The 21,082-nt window shown below is 42.7% G+C and overlaps 1 protein-coding gene across 1 annotated transcript in view; it reads right to left on the bottom strand.

The window, feature by feature from the left end:
* Window positions 1-12,853: 12,853 nt before the first annotated feature.
* Window positions 12,854-21,082, bottom strand: part of ATOX1 (antioxidant 1 copper chaperone) — a 19,577-nt gene continuing 11,348 nt past the window's right edge. Inside the window, exons 2-4 of the mRNA XM_027841699.1 lie at window positions 20,159-20,234; window positions 14,542-14,712; window positions 12,854-13,059 (exon numbers count right to left, since the gene is read on the bottom strand). Coding sequence (XP_027697500.1) covers window positions 14,588-14,712; window positions 20,159-20,234 — 201 coding nt within the window. The 3' untranslated portion in view covers window positions 12,854-13,059; window positions 14,542-14,587. The remainder of the gene's footprint in view (window positions 13,060-14,541; window positions 14,713-20,158; window positions 20,235-21,082) is intronic.

Below are 21,082 nucleotides of genomic sequence, written 5' to 3'. Positions count from 1 at the left end.
TGTGACCTTGGGCAAAAGGAATAACCTGTCTGGGCCTTAATTTCCCCACCAAGAAAATGAAGGGGTCAACATATCACCTAGAGGATGATGTCATTGAAAGGAGTCAGTAAGCCAATAAACATTTATTAAGTGCCTACTAGGAGCCAGATACTGTCCTCAGTGCCTGGGAAGCTCTTGGTTTAATGGAGTAAAACAACCAAAGCCATGCTCCAGGTGGCAGGACATTGAGGCCTAGTGAGCTGCTCCCACAGTGTCCATCTAAGGTGAAAGTGAAATAGCTCTTCAACAGCCCCACCAAGTTCTTTTGCATTTCAGGGATATTATGATGGTGATGGATTATTGTGATATATCTTAAGTATTTTCTTAAGGCTCACTAATGAGTCTTTTTGTATTTTAAGCATTTTTCGTGGTGGAGGAAATAAATAGTTGCCTTGAGAGGGTGGTGGGTGAACAAAGGGATGGAACTAAATGATGTTTAAGGTCCTATGTTTTAACAGTCTAGTTATAGGTTCCCTTACTGCTCTAACCATCTACAATTCCATAGGGGTACACAGGTAACTCCCTGCTGAATGCCTGGGACAATACCTGGAAATCAGCCCACGTCTGAGCTACCTGGTGACATGTGGGTGCCAGGAGCCCATGTCCAGGGTTACTTTCCTCCCACAGAGGAGGCTCAAGACTTCTCCTCCCATGCGTAAGCCCAAGGAGGGCTTCTCCCCAGGGGCTTGGCATGACCTACAGGAGGGAGAATTGTGCTCATTGTGTTTCCTGAGTCAGCGAGGTCCCAGCCAAATTGCCTGAAAAGCTCTCTGTCTATCAGTTGTGTTTTCTCTTAGCCTAGGTTTTCCCTAGGGGAGTATAGATTCCTCCAGTATTCCCAAACTCTAAGCTCTCAGTAGGGGTGGCCATATTGAAATAATCCAAAGAGGAGGAAAGGGTTAGGTCTAGAGACAGCCTGTCTCCGCCTAACTCCCCCCTCCTGGTGCAGGGAAACTATAATCAGCTGCCCCATTCCATGGGACCCTGGACACAGCTGCAGCTCGAATTCTCACTGACCTGTCCCTTGGGCAAAAGGGCTGTGGAAACAAAGAGGCTGTTTGCCAGGAACATAAAGCTCTCCAGGGGAAAGACTACAAGTGGTTATTCCTGGGATGGAGCCTCAGGGTCAAGGTTGTTACTATTTTCCTGCTCTGTCTTCAGACAGCCTAATCCATGGGCTCATAAGGCCTATATGGCACAATTTCAAATGATTTGAGTCAATTTCATATCAAAATGGACCTTCATTCCAGACCCCCTTATTTTACATGTGGGAAAAATTGAGCTGCAGAGAGCAGAAATGTCTTACCTAATTGGAGTCCCAAAGTCTTGACTTCTAGTTCCAAGTTCTTTCCATTGTACACACCCTCCTAAGATATCCTGCCCTTTAAGGGCTGTGCCTTACACATAAAGATACATTCCCATAGAAAAGATAACAGGAAAGACAGACACTACTCAGGCCTGTGACGTAGATGCCATGACATAATGAAAATAGAACTTGATACTCATCTTCATCATCATAATAGATTTGAAATCTGGATTTGAATCTCAGCTCTTCTCCTTACTACCAGTGTGATTTTATCTATGACACAACCTCTCTCAATTTCAAGTTTCCTCCTTTCTTCAAATGAATATATTGGGCTAGATATCTCTGAATTTTAAATCCTCTATGGAGCTGTAACTACAGTGGGGTGAAAAAGGCTATAGCTCAGGGTTGTAAAACATTGAGAGGTATGTTTTACCCATGAGCAGCATTTCTTCAGCCTTCTATCTCCAAGCCTTAGTCCTCTACCCACTCCTATGTGGGTCACAACCCCTTTCCCTTGCCTAGGTCCCTTGGAGGTTGAGGGAGGCCAATGTAGCTGGTCTTCTTCTCCTGGTACATCCTCTCTGCTTCCTCCTGGGGTTTCAAAAACCTATATTCATTGGTTGAGCCAAAGGGTACAGGCTGAGTTTTCCCTCTATAGTAAGCTGTATCCAACTGGGAGAGATCACGGACGCTCATGAAAGCTACTGGTGAAAGCTGAGGTGGGACCACAAAGCCTTCCCAGATTCCAAATGAGCTCCTCCTCTGTTCCAGCCCAACCTGTTTCCTCTTAGCTACAACCTCTCCAGCATCTGACTGAGCTACCTTTCCTTTTGTGGTACTGATGTATTCTCTACCTTATTTTCTAGGGCCTTGCTCTCAGATGAGTGGGATCATAGGATCACAGGTCATAAGATCATAGGTTCATGATTTGAGAGATGAAAGGGACCTTAGAAGTTATCTCATCTAACCTTTTCATTTTACAGTTGAAGAACTGAGGCCCAGAGAGATTAAGCGACTTACTACCAATGGATGAATGAGCAGTAAATCGCAGTGTCCTCCAACTCCCAAATCCAGCATTCTTTATACTATATAACTCTTGAGATGATAATAAAGTGCTGGTTTAAAAAGCTATTTACTAATACCTAAGGTACCTGCATTTTTAATGGAAGGACTCTAGGCACCAGAAATGCTTTTAAGTCCCAACATAATGAAGTTTTAATGGTGAAATTTTAGGTAAGAGACTGTATGTATGTATATGTAATGTGTATATGTGCATATATATAATATTACATATAAAATATATCACATGTATCTTTTCTGTCAGCAGATGGAGGAAGGGTTGATATGAGGAAAGGAAGGGACAGATTCTTCTACAGAAATATTTGAGCTACAAGGGACTTTAGGACAAAGAACATAAAAGGTTGGATTATTTGGTCCAATCCTCTCATTTAAAAATCCTGCTAAATAGGCACCAATGTCTCCCCAAAGATCAAAGGACATTCAATGGGAACCTGAATAAGATCTAAAGGTTACCTTAAACATGAAGGTGAATGGAAAAATCTGTGGGCTAACATTACAATAGGGAAGGATACTGAAAGTGGCTCAGGGGAGGAGCAGGAAGTCAGGATTGGTTCTTGGTTAAGGCCTAGCAAGAATCACGTAGTTCATCTGTTTTATTCAATGCTATTCCTTCCTAAATACTTTCATATTCATTGCCTCATTTGATCCTCACTGCAGAGTCAGGATAATTTTCTCTCTTGGATGAAGAAATTGGGGTTAAATAACTTGTTAAATATCCACTGCTAGTGAGTGGCAGTCAAGCCTAGAATCAAGCAAGTATTTATAAATTTAAATTTAACTTGGATTAACAATTAAAATTAAATTTAGATTAATAATTAAAATTATTAATAAATATTAAGCACCTTCTGTGTTCTAGGCATTGCAGATACAAAGAGAAAAGCAAAACAGTCTCTACTGTCCATTATTTTGCAAGCCAGCCTATCAGTTTCCTGCCTTCTGGTGCAGGGTTGTTTTCTATCTATAAGCTTCTGTTCTACAGAACATCAACACCAAATAGTCCTTACTCTGTTTGACCTTCTGTCCTTTAAGAATGACTCTTGGGTCTTCATTCATGTCTCAGATTTCCCATCTGTAAAATGGGCATATATTGTAATACCTTGAGCCCATACGAAGGCTTATTAAGTCAGAAATCCTATATGAGGACTGCCCCTTGGAGAAAGGAATTTAGATTGCTGTAACAATACTTAATATCTAATGTAGTTGTGGTTCTGTCGTACTATTTTGTGAGCCTCTACTTCCTCCTCCATAACATGGGAGAATTGGCTGCTGTCTAAGGCGTTTTCTAGCTCTAACATTCTGTGTTCTTTGTTTTAAGGTCCCTTCCAGCTCTAATAGTCTACATTTCTTTTTTGGAGAGTTAGAGAAATGAAGATTTATTTTGCATGAGTGAGGAACAATGGGATGCTACCTTCACCGAAAGGCCAACAAGCCTTTTCCTGCCTTAGGGGCTGAGAAAAATGTTGAGATTAATCTCAACAATACCTCAGCTCCAAGTTTCCCCCATGGCTGACCACTGAAAATACCTCAAGCCACAGAGGAAGGAAAGAGAAGACAAATAAGTGTAGTAGGCTGCTGCCTAGATATAGGATTACTGGGATCATGAGAAGGCTCCTAAGCCCAAAACATCCTTCATATCCTCCCCACCCCTCTCCAAGTAGTGGGTGGAATGCCAATATACCATTTCATCCACTTAGCTCAAAGCCTGGTACCTAAAAAGGGGTTCTACCAGACATCTGAATTTGAATGAATTTAGATGCTTCCTGAGGATATATCTGATAAGGATTATTATTATATTATTATAGCATTTATATGTTGCACTTTAAGATTTACAGAGCTCTTTACAAATATTATCTCATTTTATCCTCACAACCCTGGAAAGTTGGTGCTATTATTAACCTCATTTCACATATGAGGAAATGGGCAGAAGCCAGTAGTGCTTGGGCTAAGATTTGTACTTAGTCTTTCCATCTTCAGGTACAGCACCCAGTTGTCTTGGTAACTGAAAGTTACGGAAGGAAGAAGAAAGACAAAATTTGAGAGTTCTGAAGACCTGAGAGGCAGCCTAGTATGGCTGGAGAACAATTAAGAAATCTAGGTGAGTCTCCACTCTATAAAATGAATGTTGGGCCTTTAAATATCTGGTTCAAACTATCTGACAGAATTGGAAGGGGTTTCAGGTGTCATTAAGTTCAACCCCTTCATTTTAAATATAGGGAAACTGAGGCCCAGAGAGTCACAAAAGGAGTTAGTGGACAGACACTATCTTTCAGGGAGATTTGCCTTTTAACTGGGGACAATCATGGAAACTATAGGGTTTTTGAGTTGGAATGGATTTTAGAGATCATCTTAACATTGGGCCTGCAAACTTCAAAAAAAATATACATTTTGATAATTGTATTGCAATAGAAGTTTTCTCTGTAATCAATCCTATATATCTTACACATTATTCTGAGATAGCTTCACCAGCTTGCCAAATGGGTCTGAGAAATGGAAAAAAGAACCACGATCTAAACCAATGACTTTCCTATACTGATGAGGAAACTGAGGCTCAGAGAGGGCAAGAATCTTGCCAATCTAATAAATGACAGAGTGAGGATTCTAACCCAGATCTTTTGACTCCATGTCTAATTTTCCTTCTTCATGTTGTACTATAACCTAATCCAAAGGACTAAGGTTCTGGTGATGGAGATTTCAGACACTGAGAAGGGTAAGATTTTAGTCAAGACTTCCCAGAGCCCCTCAAAACCATACTGCCTGTGCAAGAGTCCAGCCCTTGAGATGGTCACAAAGTAAGCACTCAGTAAACTTGTTGACTGAGAGCCTAGTTGGCCAGGGAAACATCCAGCACAGGTCCTAGCCTGGGAAGGGAGATCTCAACTAGGCCCCTAAGGTTGGCAGTGAGTTTGCTGTGCATTTATTTGGAGTTGCTTTTCTTTCCTCCCCATCTGCTTTCAAAAAACAGCTGAATGGCTTCAGTCTTTAGACCTATTCCTGGCCAACACCTCCCCCACCCACACACCTCCCCCCTTCACTCACACTGTAGCCAAACTGCGGAAAGACAGAGAATAGAGCCATGGGGACCAGCTGTGTTTCACTCCCTCTCTGGCCCCTGACTGTTCTGACCCTTCCCTCCTTCAATGATTCAAAAGGGGGAAGGGGGTGGTTGATTTGGGCCAACTGGGGTTTAGACTCACCAATCTCCCCACTCCCTACCTCAATCACACTAAAAAAATCGCATGGGTCCCTGGGTGGTATGGTGAACAGAACACTGACCTAGGAGTCAGAAGACTTAAGTTCTAGTTAGTTGGACACTAAGCCTCTGTGTGACTTGGTGCAAATCACTTCCTACTTCTCAATGTCCTCCTCTAGAAAATGAGGGAGGGCTACACTGATGGACTACATGAATGCTAACATTCTGTTCCATTTTCTAAGATCTAAGGCCTCTTCCTGCTCTGTTTTATGTTCCAAGGTTCCTTCTACCTGTAACATTCTACGGTAGCTCTATGTTCCAAGATCCTTTACAGCTCCAAAATTCTGTTTTAAGGTCTTCTCTAGCTCTGATAGTCTACAAGTCTATGGTGGGGAAAAGGGTGTTGTTTAAATCCTTGTGCCTAAAATTAAAACTGTTTTGCTCAACAGTTCTAGTTATATCAATGTTCAGAGCAATTGGACAGGTCAGAGGCTGTTATCCTTATTTTAGAGATGAGGTTAACATTAGAGGGTGTGACTTGCCCTAGGTGACAGCTACTAAGTAAGAGTGGGAGTCAGTTTTCACACCAAGGCTCCCTTAATTTCTCCCTTTCCTAATCATTGGATCACAGCATTTATAGCTGGAAAGGGCATTAGAAACCATCTAGTCCAAGTTTTACAGAACAAATCCTTTTATTAAGGGGATTTGTTCCGTGAAGTTTAGATTCAGTCAAAGGGCCACACATGAGACCTAGAGGATCACATGTGGCCTCAAGGTTACAGGTTCCCCATCCCTGATCTAGACCAACCCCTTCATTTTATAGACAGACATGTCTGTCCTGAAAGGTTGAGGCTTGCCCAAAGTCAGAAAGAGGTAGATCTAAGACTCAAATCCAGGGCTATTTCCACCATAGAAGGCCACATGGAGTGACAACCTTGCTGGTAAGAGGCCTGCACTACTAAAGTGGTAGCCCCTCAGACCAGGCTTTAACTATGATTCTCCCTATTCTCCCCCAAGGGCCTTTCAGTCCTACCACCTTCACTCTCAGTGATCACTCTCAGTGAATTAATCTAGAATACTCTTATGAAATGGAAATACATGAGGGTCTTAACTGCTGCCTTGTTCCCTACCCCAGCTTGCAACCCCCCACCTAGTAATTAGAGAGGCCAGAAAAGCCACAGCCATGTAGACAACTCATACCTCTAGCTACCTTTTTTTATCCATACTAAGCCTCCAGTATCAGAAACAGTTCAAGGTCACACTGCCTCCCATTTCCCACAAGTGGGTGGGGTACATTTCATTGGTGAAACCATTTCAGGCTCCAAAGGCAAGGGGCTGGGACAGGCAGCTCCAAATGGAATTGACACTCCCCAGAAATTATAGGCCCAGCATGACAGGCAAGTAGTTCTAATTGGGAGAGTGGTGATGGGTGAGGGTTGAGATACAGAGAACAACCTCCTTTCTTCCTCTTTTCAAAACCACTCGAGCCCAAAGTTCGTCAGCAGATGGAGAAGGAAGGATGTGCCCAAGACTAGTCCCCTTCACGCTGTTTTGTTCCAAGCTCCGAGTCATCAGGAGCCCCATCCCCTATCCAGGAGAGGTGAAACCTTCAGATTCTTTCAGGACCGGAAATAATAGTGACCTTAAATCAATACAACCTAGACAAAAAGCATTTTTATGAAGCAGCTGCACAGTAGCCAAAGATCCCATACATTTCTCCAGAAGAAAAGGGTTAAAAGTAGCTAGGATGTTGGTTGTTGTCAAATGACGAAAGGGAAAGACTGGCAATGTGGAGGGCTTTGTGTCACAAGGTGTTTTCTAGAGGAGGTACCACAGAATGGTCAAGTTTATTAACGTATGTTGCAGAAGGTCCAGGAAAGGTCCTCTTCATCTCTGAAGGAAGGTTCCCAGAGGATAAGGGCTATTTCATTTTTGTCTATGTCCTTAGCGTCGAGCACAGCAACAACTACTTCCTGGACCACCTATTGCTTAATGAATGAATGCATGAACCAACAATCATTTTTGACAGGGTTTTTTCTACTGGCAGGTTGGGGAACACCTAGATTTCAGTTAAGCATTTGACAAAGTCTCTCCATATATCCTTGAGGTCAAGATGAAAAGGTATGGGTTGTGGGATTAAAATACAGTCAGGTGGATTAAGAAGTAGTGGATGACCACAGTTAATGAGTTATGTACTCAGCAGCGAACAGATGTCAACTTGGAGGGAAGTCTCAGGGACTGTCACGGGCTCTGTTCTAGTCAATATTTTTTGGTAATTCCTTGGATGAAAACAGAGGTGGCCCACTTACTCAGTCTGTAGATGACAAAGTTGGGATGGATAGTTGAACAGGATAGGTGAGTCAAGATCCAAATATGTCTGTACAGGTTGGAACAATGAGCCAAAACTAATATGGCTGAAGTTAAAAGGGGTAATAATAATACTACTAGAGATTCATGCGGCATTTTCAAGCTTGCAAAGCACTTACTCACATTATCTCATCTAAGCCTCCCAACAACCCTATGAGGTAGGCACTTCAGATATTAGCGCCATTTTAATGATGAGGAGGTTGAGTTTCAGAAAAGTGAAAGCGACTTGCTCACAGTTACCCAACTAGCATCAGAGGCAGAATTTGAACCTAGGCCTTCCTGACTGCAAGTCCAGCACTTTATTCACTAAATACTGATTACTGCAAAGTCCTACAGTTGGGTTTAAATGCCAACTGTATAAGTACAGGATGGTTCTACAATAGTAGTGTGAAGGGAAAAAAAATGAGGAACAGTCCAAGTCCAACTGGCCCCTATGAACCAATAATGTGCGACAGTGGGCCAAAAGGCCCAAAGCAACCTCAGGCTATGCTGAGAAGCACAGTGTCCAGAGTGAGGGAGATGACCATTATCTGTAGTCTATGTTCATTCTGAGGCACGTTTTAGGAAGGTCATGGACAAACTGCAGCACAGGTGTGGAAGGCTACTCGAAACCATGCTAAAAGAGCTGAAAGAACCAGGAATGTTAGCCTGGAGAAGAGGAAACAGGAGAAACTTCACAGAGCTGGATTCAAAGTGCTTGAAGAGCTATCATTTGGAAGAAGAATGAGATTTGTTCTGCCTGGCCCCAGAAGACGGAATGGATGGAACAGGACAAACAGGTGAACATTGCAGGAGATTTTAGCTTAATGTAAAGGGGAAAAAAAAAGTCTAAGAATTAAAGGTACCTAAAGTGGAATGCACTGCTTCAGGACAGTGAGCTCACTGGAAGTTTTCAAGTAGAGAATGATTACCTTTTGTCAAGGACACTGCAGAGAGGATTCTTGCTCACACACTTACTGGTCTTTGAGTTTCCTTCTAACTCTAAGGTTTTGTGTGATCTTTTTTCCTGTGTCATGAGAGGCTGGGGAGTAGAACCCAGGGTTGTTTAGAGCTGAATGAATAAATTACAAGAGATAAAACAGATCACTGGGATGACATGAAACTGAAAAGCTTCTGCACAAACAAAATTAATACATCTAGGATAAGAATGAATGTGGCCAAGGGAAAAAAAAAAGTTTGTATCAAATTTCTTAATAGTTTGTATCTAAGATAATGTTAAATAACTAACAGACAGACATGGTGTACCAAAAGTCTTAGTGTAGTTTCCTGAAACTGCATTAAGATTTTTGGAAGGTGCCACATTAAAGACCAAAAGCCATTTCCCAATGCATATGTGGTCAAAGGATGGGAACAAATAGTTCTTAAAAGACTCACCAGCTATTAATAGTCATGTGAAAGAAGGCTTTGAAACATTAATAATAAAATAAATGCAAATCAAACAATCCTTGATTTGACTTCACATCCAGTCAATTGGCAAAGATGACAAAAGACGGGAATAGTCAATGCTGGAGAGGCTGTGGGAAGATAAGCACACTAGTGCATTTAGTACAACCATTTTGGAAAGTATTTTGGAATTATACAAATAAAGTGACTAAAATGTCCGTTCTCTTTGACCTAGAGATTTTCCTTCTGGGAAAACACCCCAAGGAGGTCACAGATAAAAAGAAAATTTCAATATGCACTAAAATATTTATAGCAGCACTTTATGTGATTGCAAAGGACTGGAAACAAAGCAGATGTCCAATGAATGAGGAACAGTTAAATAAATTATAGTACATGAATTAATGGAATATGTCTACCTCATAAGAAATGATGAATATGATGAATAAAATACAGCATGGAAAGACTTAATTGAACTGATACAGAATGAAATAAGCAGAGCCAAGAAAACAATATATACGACTATAACACCACAAATGGAAAGAATAACCATAAAACACTTGAAAGTGATTACTTTAAAATTACCAAGAACAAGAATGGCCCCAAATTAGAGAAATGAGAATTCCCACTCCTTTGAAGAAGTGGGAGGTCTATGGGTATGGAACATCACATATAATTTCTGATTTTTTTTCAATATATTGATCAGTTTTGCTAATTTTTTTCTCATTCTTCTTTTTAAAAAATGTACTTTGCTATATGGAATAGCTTTATTATAGGAAGAAAGGAAGAGATGGAGAAAATTTAGGCAAAATCAATAAAAACTGATTTTTTTTTTAAAAAATTGGATGAATAAATTCCTAAGCTACATAACCTGGAGAGATGTCTGATGTAGGCATGCTGATTCCCTGGGATAAGGAAGCTACAAAAGGAACCACACAAGTTCTTCTAGTTAAATGTCATTAAACCCTTATGAAGAGATGGACCTAAAAGAGTCACTTCTAACTGATCAGTGTTTGGCTGCTTTACTTTACTAGGCCTTAGCTTTTCTATTCGACTAGAGATGCTGCTCATAATAGGCAGAACCATGAGGGAAAAAAGACACTGGCTCTGGAGTCAGAGGATCTAGGTTCAAATCCCACCTTTGACATTTATTATCTGCATTATCTTGAGCAAGACACTTAACCTCCCTGGGCCCTAGGCTTTATCTTCATCCATAACATCGGATTGAACCCGATGGCCTCCCAGCTCCCTTCTAACTCTTGATCCTATGAAAATGAGGGGGTTGAAGATAATATGAGGGTGGATTTAGGGTGAGGGATCTATATACTAAGAAGAAAAGGACTGGATTAGGTCTCCAGAATCCCTTCCAGCTCTAAAGTGACGCAAATACACGATCTATTTTCTCTCTCTAGCTCAGAGCTTAGATAACCAAGCTTACACTAGTTACAGCAATGACCATGACCCACCCAGGCCCTGGGGAAGCAGAGCCAAGGAATTGTGATAGGAAACCAGACCCTTCATGAAGGGACAGATGGAGCAGAGGGGCTGAGGGCAACAGATCAAGCGAAGATCTTGAATGACCACCAGCTGGGGAAGCCAAGGTCAATGTCTCCTCTATCCCAGGATACCTCCTGAATGAGCCAGGTACCCTAGTCAGCAAAGTGGAAAAATACCACCAAGCCGTGTGGATAATTCCCCCAAACAACTGTTCTGCAGGACCTCTGGAAACTTCTCTAGTGCTAAGCTGAAAGAGCCTGCCCCCTGGTGACCAAGAGAGGGACTACTATATGGAAGAAAGGTCTGGCTTGTTCCACTTGATCCCAAAAGGGGACTGACTAATGGTGGGGAAGTTATTTGAGAAGACAGATTTCAGCTCCATGTAAGGAGAACTTCCTAACAATCTAAACTGTTCAACAACGGAATGAGTTCCCTCAGGAGGTAGTAAACTCACCATCAATGGAAATGTTCAAGCAAAGGATGAGACTAGGAAGGAAGTCTGCTTAGTTAGAGGTTACAATAGATCCTCTCTGGGCTCTCCTTCCAACTCTCGATTCTATGAACCTGAGGGCCGAGGACTTAAGGTCCTTAAAAGTAAGGCAGGAATCAGGAACGAACTATAACTGTCCTTCAAGGCCCAGCTTAAATCTGCCCCTGTCATAAAGCATCCCCTGAGTACTCCAGCCCACAACCTCTCACTACTCTGCACTCCTATATTTGTAATCTATAAAGTACAATGCTCAGTGGGTACTTATTGTTTCGAAAGTTTACCTTACTGGCTTGACTATATGCATACTTTTGCCTCAAATTTGACTTACGTAAACTCAAATGTGATTTTTAATCAGTAAATAACTGTATTATTCTTCTTTCCAAGAGACTAGTATAGTAGATATTTTTCTTTCTCTATAAGCTCCTTGGGGGCAGAGATTATAATGTCTCTTTCTGTCTCTCCTCCTTACTCCAAGTGCCGAGCACAGTACACAGGTGGTGCTTAATACCAGTTATGCTACTTGCTTTGAAAGGATGGCTGTATCATGGACCTCCATGTATTGGTAGGAAGCTCTCCTCCCCTGCTACCTTTATAGTGGTGATATTAAAAGGGATATAGTCCCTCACATTGGGGCTATCTCATCAGGGACATGAGAAGGCTCCTAAAGCCCAGTAGGAGACGGTCATCCAAACAGAGCATGTGGAAAGGCCTAGTCAGTTCCCTAGACTGGGTGGGCCCATTGGGCATGAGGGACATTTCGGAGCTATCAGAAGCCTAATCTGTGGGGCCAAATTCAGGCAGTCACTAACTACTTTCCATATGACTTCAACCAGCTACTCAAACTAAGGTTTACAAATGTCCCAGACAACTACAAGAACCTAGCTCTCTGCCCCACTGTACATCCACGTTATGATACTCTCTGTGGTTTCTGGTTTCAGAAGTAATTCTACCATTGGGCCTATACAATTCAATCCAGGGCACTACTCATCACTTGGTGGTAGCTACTGGGCATACTGTTGGCATATTACTGAGAAAAATGGGGGCAGTTAGGTGTTACAGTAGATAGAGCACCAGCCCCAGAGTCAGGAGAAACCGTGTTTAAATTTGGCCTTAGATACTTACTAGCTGTGTAAGTCCTCCCTCCCACCCCCCCAAAAAAGAAAGAAAAATGATTTGTCTCTTATTGGCTGCTGGTTACAATGAAGCCCTTCAAACAACAGCAAAAATCACCATCTCCACATTTCCCCCAAAACTCCTTATTCCCATTGCAGAGGAAGGGGCTGCCTTGATGTAGAGGCCACATGGTGGGGTTTTGGTATCCTGGGATAGAGGAGACATTGACCCTGAATTCTCTCTTCCCTGTCTTTCTGCTTCCTTCCTCCCTCCCCCAGTTCTCTCCCCACTGCTTGTGGAATGACTGGACAGGATTGCAATGGCAGAGGGCCTGAAATCCCATAACTTCTGTTGCTGGGAAAGTGGGAACCAAAGATGCAGAGAAGAACTCTTTTCCAGCAAAAACCAGCTCCATTTTATTAGAGGGTGGCAAAGAAAGAGGGATGGTGAGCCGAAGGGCTCTCCCGGAACACTGCGGGCTCCCAGTCATTGATGCGCTCTTTCCTCTCTTTCCTTTCCACTCCCAGGTCTCCCCTCCTTCCCATATCTGGCCAGAATGGGAGCGGATGGATCCTGGGGAGCCTGTCATTCGGGCTCCTGCAAGCAGAGGAAGGAGAGGGAAAGTTAGGCAGGACGAGGGCTCCCCCTGCTGTAGGCAAGGCGACATTACAGCGACAGCAGAATTGGCTAGTCTTCCCCTCCCCCCTCCCATAAAGAGGACAGCTGTGGACAGTGTTCCACTGTCATCTGGATTTCTTATACAAGCATTCACTCATTAGTTCAACTAACAAATACTTACTGAGGGCCTACATGCACAGCACTCTTCTGGGCACTGGAGAGATAAGAATGGTAGGGTACAACCTACACCTCCTGGGGATAAAGTAATAGAACCCTAGACCTGGGAAGCTGACACTTGTGTCTACAAACACTATATATACACACTATCTGCAAAACAGTATACAATACTATATACAACTAAGCTTAGTCCTGTAAGTGAGCAGAAATCTAGTCCAGCCACTTCACCTTATACTTTTTACAAGCTTATGAGGCAGCGACGTGGTGGCCCAGTGGATAAAGTGCAGGAAGACCTGGAATCAGAAAGACCTGAGTTCCCATCACAGATGCTAGCTGTGTGAAGTCACTTAATCTTTTTCTGTGCCTCAGTTTTCCTCCTCTATAAAATGGAGACAATAATAGCTACCTGCCTCCAAGGGTTGTTATAAGATCAAATAAGATACTGTGCAACACATTTTGCAAATTTTAAAGTGCTATGTAAATGTTAATGATGATGATGATAATGATGATGATGGTGGAACTCTCCACAATCCACAGGTATTCATCCCACCATATTCACAGAAGGTAACATTAAACGAAGCAGAAGATATGATGTCCAGGATGCGTTTTTGTCTCTTTTTTCAGGATGTTGGTGGCTAGTATGGAAATATGTTTTGCATGACTTCACATGTAGAATCTGTATCAAATTGCTTACCTTCTCAAGGCAGGGGAGAGAGAAAATTTGGAACTCAAAATTTAAAAAAAATTTTTCACATAATTGAGAAAACAAAAAGAAAGGGGTGAAGAGAAAGGAACATGGATTAGGGCACACCTAACACCCATCTTGAAAAAGAAAGACAAAAGTCCACACTGGAGATTATATTTTCTGCTTAGTTTAATGTTAGCATATGTGAAGAAAGTGGGATGAATACCTATGGGTTACGAACATTTTGAAGTCAGGAGACCAGGCTAAGTCCATGCTCTTCCAGTCACTAGCTTCATGACCTAGGGGTAAGTCACGTGTATTTCCTGAGTCTCAGTTTTCATCATCTATAAAATGGTAATACTAACACATGCACCACTAACCTCATAGGACTGTTGGGAGGAAAATATTTTCTAAACTGTGAAGCACCAACTGTTATAACTAGTACTCTAAGCCAAAATAAGGTGGTGAAAGAGTCAGAAAGGGTCAACTTGCTTTCTAGCTCTCAAATTCTAGACCTCTGACAGGGCTTGGGGCAAGTCCTCTCTTCTGATGGGGGGCAATGTGGAAGAGTTGTTCTCAAAGCCCAGGGCCTGACTGACCTGCCCCCATTGGCTCATCCTGCTGGCCAGAGGGTGGAGCTTCCTGCTACTTGGTCCCAAGGTAGGTGGTGGCCTTTCCCGTTTTCTTCAGTGTCTCCAGCAGTGTTTCCACACTATGCTCTGAATCGATGCACACTTTCTTGTTGGGCAGGTCGATGTCAAACTGGACCCCTGCCGAGGGGTGGGAGGGAACAACAATAATCAGAGCTCCCATTTCTATAGTGCTGCACAGTTTACAAAGTACACTCTCTTCACAACTACCCCATGAGGTAGGTAAGGAGGCTCAGAGAGAGAAGTGACTTGCCCATTGTCACACATATTATACACAAAGGCAGCCTATTATAAAGAAAAAGCACTGGACTGGGAGTTAGGAGACCTGGACACTAAGACCAACTCTGATAACTTACTGTGTTATTGTGGGTATGTCATTTTTCCTCTGTGGGACTTGTTATTTTTTTTCTCTTTTTCTTCCTCTTCTTTTTTTTTTTCTTGGTGAGGCAAATGAGGTTAAGTGACTTGCTCAGAGTCACTCAGCTAGTGAGTGTTATGTGTCTGAGGCCAGATTTGAACTTGGGTCCTCCTGACTCCAGGGCCAGTGCTCTATCCACTGTGCCACCTAGCTGCCCCTGTTTTTCTTTCTTCATAAAATGAAGGAGTTGGAACTGATCATTTCTAGTGTCTATTCCAGGTTTAATAGTCCATCATAACTCTAGGACTCTCTAAGTCTCCCAATCCAGTGCTCTCCTATTCCATCTTCTTGTGAGAAATGCCACTGAAGGAAGGCTTCCAACTATCTTTCTCTGGCACCTTTTAAGTTAACATTTTGTTGTCCTCTCAAGACTAATATTCTGTGATTCCCCTCTTGTGTCTGTTTCTCCCCCCACCCACCATGGCCTACTATTATGCTCCCACACCATCCCTACAGACTGAGGGATGCCCACACTGCCTACTGGAAGCTAGCTGGTGCAGTGGTTAGAATACTGGAGTGGGAGTAAAGAAGACCTAAGTCTGAATTTTGTCTCAGACACTTACCATCAATGTGATGTGGGCAAGTCAATCAAATGCTCTCCACCTCAGTTTCCTCATCTACACAATAGGGCTAAAAATAGCATCAATCTCTTAGGGTTGTTGTAAGGACAAATGAAAGAATATAGGTAAAGCACTTTGCAGACTCTGGAGTACTATATAAATGTTAGTTAGTGTTCTTATTTCTCTATTTCTCTCACCTGGTAGATTGGGATCTGCTGACTCAACCTTGCCCTGGCTATCTATTGGCCCTGGGTTGCTGATTCAAGTATGGAATTCAATTCAACATGAATTAAGAACCTGAGTGAAAGGCAAAAACTGGGGCAAAAACAAAACTGGCCCTTCCCTCAAGAAGTCTACATTCTCCCAGGTGGAGAATACAATATATACACAAAGAAGTAAATTAAAAGTAATTCAAAATAATTTCAGGAGGGAGAGAAAGCTTAAAACTAGGGCAGATCAGGAAAGGCTTCACATAGGAAGGGGAACCTTACCTGTGCTCTGAATAAAGAAAAGGATTCCAAGAAGTGAAGGTTAGGAGGAAGTGCATTCCAGATGTAAGGGACCACCTGTACAAAGGCACTTAGGTGAAGATGAAATATCATGTATAGGGAATAGTGAGAAGCTCTATATTAAATAAGACTAGAAAAGCAGATGGGACTCATAGAGAACTTTAAATGTTAGGTTGCATATTTTGTATTTTATTTTAGAGACAAAAGGGATCCACTGAAGATTTTTTTTACATAGAGGAAGTCACACAGGTCATGTGCTTGTTTCAAGAGTGTCAAGCATAGACTGTAGAGAAGAGAACCAGGGAAGGATGTGAGGATGTGGACCTGAACTAGGCTAAAGGCTGTGTGAGTGGAGAAAAGGGGATATATGCAAAAGATATTGTAGAAGTGGAACTGATAAAACTGACAGAGCATGGAGGGAGGTGAGGAGGGAGAGGGAAGAATCAAGAATGATTCTGAGGCCATGAACCCAAGTGACTGGAAGGAGAGTGAGAAAAGAATTCAAGAGATTTCTCTTGATTCTGAGAAACAGAGGAAGTTTGGAGACAGGATAGAGGGAAAGAAAATAGGTTCCATTTTGGATATACTGAGTTTGAAATGCTGGTGGAATATTCTGGAAATGTCAAACAGGCCATGGGTAATTTGAAACTATAATTCAGAAGAGAGGCTGGAGCAGAATATAGACATCTGGGAGTCATATCTGTATGTGTATATGTGCATGTACATATGTATATATGTATACACATAGACATGTATATGTGTGTACGTGTGTGACGCGTGGGCACGTGTGCGCGCACGCATGTGTGTGTGTGTGTGTGTGTGTGTGTGTTTACACAACTTTCCCCAGGAGTTTTCAGCAGGACAAAAATAGCAAAAGAGAAACTGGATGGTGGGGGTTACCTAAGGTTGCAAGCCTGACTGGCAAAAGGACAAGAGGACAAGGGTCAAGACACTGGGTCAAGCATGTGAAAGGACAGAAGTGAGACCAGAATAGGGATGACAGATGAATTAAGAAAACAAGAGGTTGTGGAAGTACTGTAGGTTACAGTGAAGATGAAGAACAGGTTTAGGAGGAGTGAGAGGGAGAGATGGAAAAACAGGTTATAACTGGAGAAAGAGTTTTGGAGTTCTGGATCAAGGAAGTTGAATAGTTATGTCAGGGCACAGAGCTGCGTGTAGCAGAGGTGGGAGGCCAGGGACTTGAGGGGTCATCGCCATGTCCACTGAAGTCCCCATATACAAGCACAGGGTTTAGGGTACTGTGATCCAGGGATGGAAAAGGCTTGAGAATGACCAGGAGACTAGGAGCTGACTGCCAAGGAGTTCTGATATCCCAGCAGCAGAGGAAAGATATGATGGTCATTAGATCCTTGTGGGCAGGGCTGAACTCGCCCACTTTGGAACCTATCTCAAGATGGTGGGGTGAGTGCTGCCCACCCCAAAGTGCTCAATATGATGTAGGTACCCAGTTCCCAAACTCTGAGCTCCTGAAAGCAAATAATCTCTCCATTTTGCTTCTCCTCTCTCCCTACCAGCAGCACCCCTAGTACTCTTGATGCTCTGAGGATCAGGATTTGCTACAGCTTAGCCTTCCCTTTGGAGGTACTTGGATGCTGTAGTTGACTAGAGGAAGCATCTTACTTCCTCTGGCTTCCAGAGGCCAGGACTTCTTCTAAAATGTTGTTATTCAGTCATCTCAGTTGTAACCACCTCTTTGTGGCCCCATTTGGGGTTTTCTTGGCAAAGGTACTAAAGTAGTTTGCCATTTCCTTCTCCAATTCATTTTACAGATGAGGAAACTGAGGGAAACAGGGTTAAGTGACTTGCCCAGGGTCACAAAGTTTAGTAAACGTCTGAGGCTGGATATGAACTCTGGAAGATGAATCTTCCTAACTCCAGGCCCAGCACTCTATCTACTACACCACCTAGCTATCTTCTTATAGTACAGAAAATAGGATATGCCTGAGAAATTGTTAAGGCAGCATCTGTTAACAAAACAGAAAAATGAGATATTTTCAAGTGACCTTAGAGAAGTGTTCAAACTAGAAAGGGTGAGATCCAGGCCCCAACTAGGAAGTACACAGTTCAGGGCCAGTCATAGACTCTTAGAGCTGGAAGAAATCATTTGGTTTAACACACTTATTTTTAGAGGAGGAAACTGAGGCCTACAAAGAAATAGATTTGCCTAAAGTCATGCACAGAATTAATTGGTAGAGCTAAGAATAGAGCCTGGCTCCTACTGTGTGAGCAGACTGGGGCACTTTCTCTCACGCAGTCTCCTCAGCCCCCTGCCCAAGAAAAACATCAAACATGTGGCTAGCTCCCCCTACCCAACAGGTTCAAGATCTGGGGTAGTATTTTGTTTGTAAAGTGCCAGGTCTAAGACACTTCTTCTTCTCCCAATAAGATTCCTTTATGGAAAAGAGGGAAGGAAGCTTTCAGAGGCTCAGATTTGCAAGCAGAGACCCTTTGAGAAAAGCAAATCCCAACCGGCTGAAAGGAATGGCACTAGCTTCAAGACTAGGGAGTAATGTTTTTGTATTATAGATCCCTTTGGGCAGTCTGGTGAAGCCTATGGATTCCTTCTCAGAATACTGCTTTTAAATGCATATAATAAAAAAAATAGAATTACAATGGAAACCAATTATATTGAAATAGTTACACACACAAAGTTTGTAGACCCCAGGTTAAGAAACTCTACTCTAGAAGTAACTCAGCTTGGCTGTTCAGAGAGCTGCCATCAGCGGTTAGCAAGCTCTTTCATCCTGAGGGTACGGTGGAGAGAGGAAATTCTGAGGGAAATCAGACCTCATATACAAGCAGGAGAGAGAGGGTTAAGGAAAAGTGAGAAAGAGAGTCAGAGACAGGAGAAATAATCATCGAGAAAAAGCAAGCTAGACATTGAGGAAAAGTAGGCAAAACACAGAGACACAGGTGGCCCTTCCTTGTGTATAGAATGTGTGCTTGGAGATGCTTTTCAGCTATCCATATATTCTCTCACCCACACATAATAAGGTAGCTGGCTGGAGTGAGAGGTAGCTAGTGCCTGTGAAGATGGAACCCACACCTCTGGCCTTATTATTAGCCCCACGCTTGAACCTGATCTGGCACGTGTCCTACCCTCTCTGCCTAGCACAGAACTTGGGAGTTTTCCCAAGAGTCAATTGCTGCTCTACTTCACAAGTGGCAGGGTGGAAACCACTAGTATGTTTGCAGACATTGACACATACATAGACCATCCTTGTTTTCACAAGAACTTTTCAAACACACATTTTACTCCTCTCCTACCAGTTGACATTCTGAGGTTAAAATTCAAGAGGATGGAATTCAGCTCTAACAAAGAGGGATACAGACTGACCCTCCTTTCCTCTATAGTCATATGCAGGCTAGCAGGGCTGCATTCTGTTCCCTGAATGCTAGCTGCTAGCAGAACTTATAGCCTCAGCCCCCTGCCCAGCCAGCTAGTATCAAAATTCAAGCCTCTATGAAAGTGTCTAGGTAAACAGAGAGCTCTATTTTTATGTTTGTATCCCCAATGCCCAGAATAGTGTCTTGTATACAGCACATACTTAATAACTGCTTGCTGAACTGAAATGAAAAATTACTTAGTAAATGGCTGCTAAACAAATGAATCAATGAATTATTCAGGACCACCTATCTCCCCTACTAGAGATACAACTCAAAGCATTTGTCACGCTGACAATGGATTAATACTGTCATCTTTGTATATGATAGAGGCAGCCTGGTGTGGTGGAAAGGGCACTAAATGAAGCCTTAGGAGTTCTGGGTTCTAACCCTTTCTCTGCCATCATCTCCTTATATGACTTCAAACAAGTCACTTTTCTCTAGACCTCAATTTCCTAATCTGTAAAACTGGATGAGCTGATACTGAAGGCCTACTCCATCTCATACAGTCTATGATTTCATAAATAGCCCAGCATATGAGAAGAAAGGGTACTCAGCTCATAGCTAAGTAGAAGAGCATGCAGAGGATGACCTACTTGAAAGTGGCCTCAGTTACACCTTCATTCCCCAACCTACCCCCATTCATACTGTCCAGCCTCCTCAGTCCCACTTACCACCCAGCTTGTTGAGGACTCGGGTGACTGCATTAGAACAGCCCTCGCAGGTCATGTCCACAGAGAACTCATGTTTCTGAAATAAACAAAGAAGAAAGGTTAACACAAAAAGGTCCCTAGGGAAGACACCTCTCACGTGACCAGGAAGCATGTGGGAGTCAGGAAACAGCCTAGAGTGGGGAGCAAGAAATTTTGCTTTCTATTTAAAGCCAGTCAGTTGACAAGCATTTATTAAGTACCTACTATGTGCCAGGCACTGTGCTAAATGCTGGAGATACAAAGAAAGGCAAAGGAAGTCCCTGCCTTCTGGAGGTTCCTAATCCAAAGAGGAGACAATGTGAAAACAACTATGTACGATCAAGACAGATACAGGATAAATTGGAAAAAATCAATAAAGTATTAAGGGGATAAAGAAAGCTTTCTTATACAAGGTGGGATTTTAGCTAGAATTTGAAAGAAGCCAGGAGATAGAGATGAGAAGGGAAAAGTATTCTAGGTATGAGAAAGAAACAGTACAAATGTCCAGAGTCAGGAGATGGCCTGTATTGTGCAAGAACAGCAAAGAGGAATGACATTGAAAAGTCAGTGGGAGAGGGTGTAAGGTGTAAGAAGACTGGAAAGGTGGGATGGGGCCCAGATTGTGAATGACTCTAAACGTCAAACAGAGCATTTTATATTTGATCCTAGAGGTGATAGGGAACCACTAGTGAGTGGGGGGGTGGGGGGGCGGTCAGATCTGTGCTTTAAGATCACTTTGACAGTTGAGTGGAAGATGGACTGGAGCAGGGAGAGAAATGAGGAAGGCAGACCCACCAGTAGTCTATTGCAGTAATAAAGGTGTGAGGTGATGAGGGCCTGCACTAGGGTGGAGGTAGAGGAGAGAACAGGGCATATGCTAAGAGCTGAAATCAAGGTACTTGGCAA

The sequence above is a fragment of the Vombatus ursinus genome, unplaced genomic scaffold (genome assembly GCF_900497805.2).
Source record: "Vombatus ursinus unplaced genomic scaffold, bare-nosed wombat genome assembly UNPS02014863.1, whole genome shotgun sequence".
Lineage (NCBI taxonomy): Eukaryota > Metazoa > Chordata > Mammalia > Diprotodontia > Vombatidae > Vombatus > Vombatus ursinus.
The sequence above is the reverse complement of the archived record's forward strand: the minus strand, read 5'-3'. Positions and strand labels throughout refer to the sequence as shown.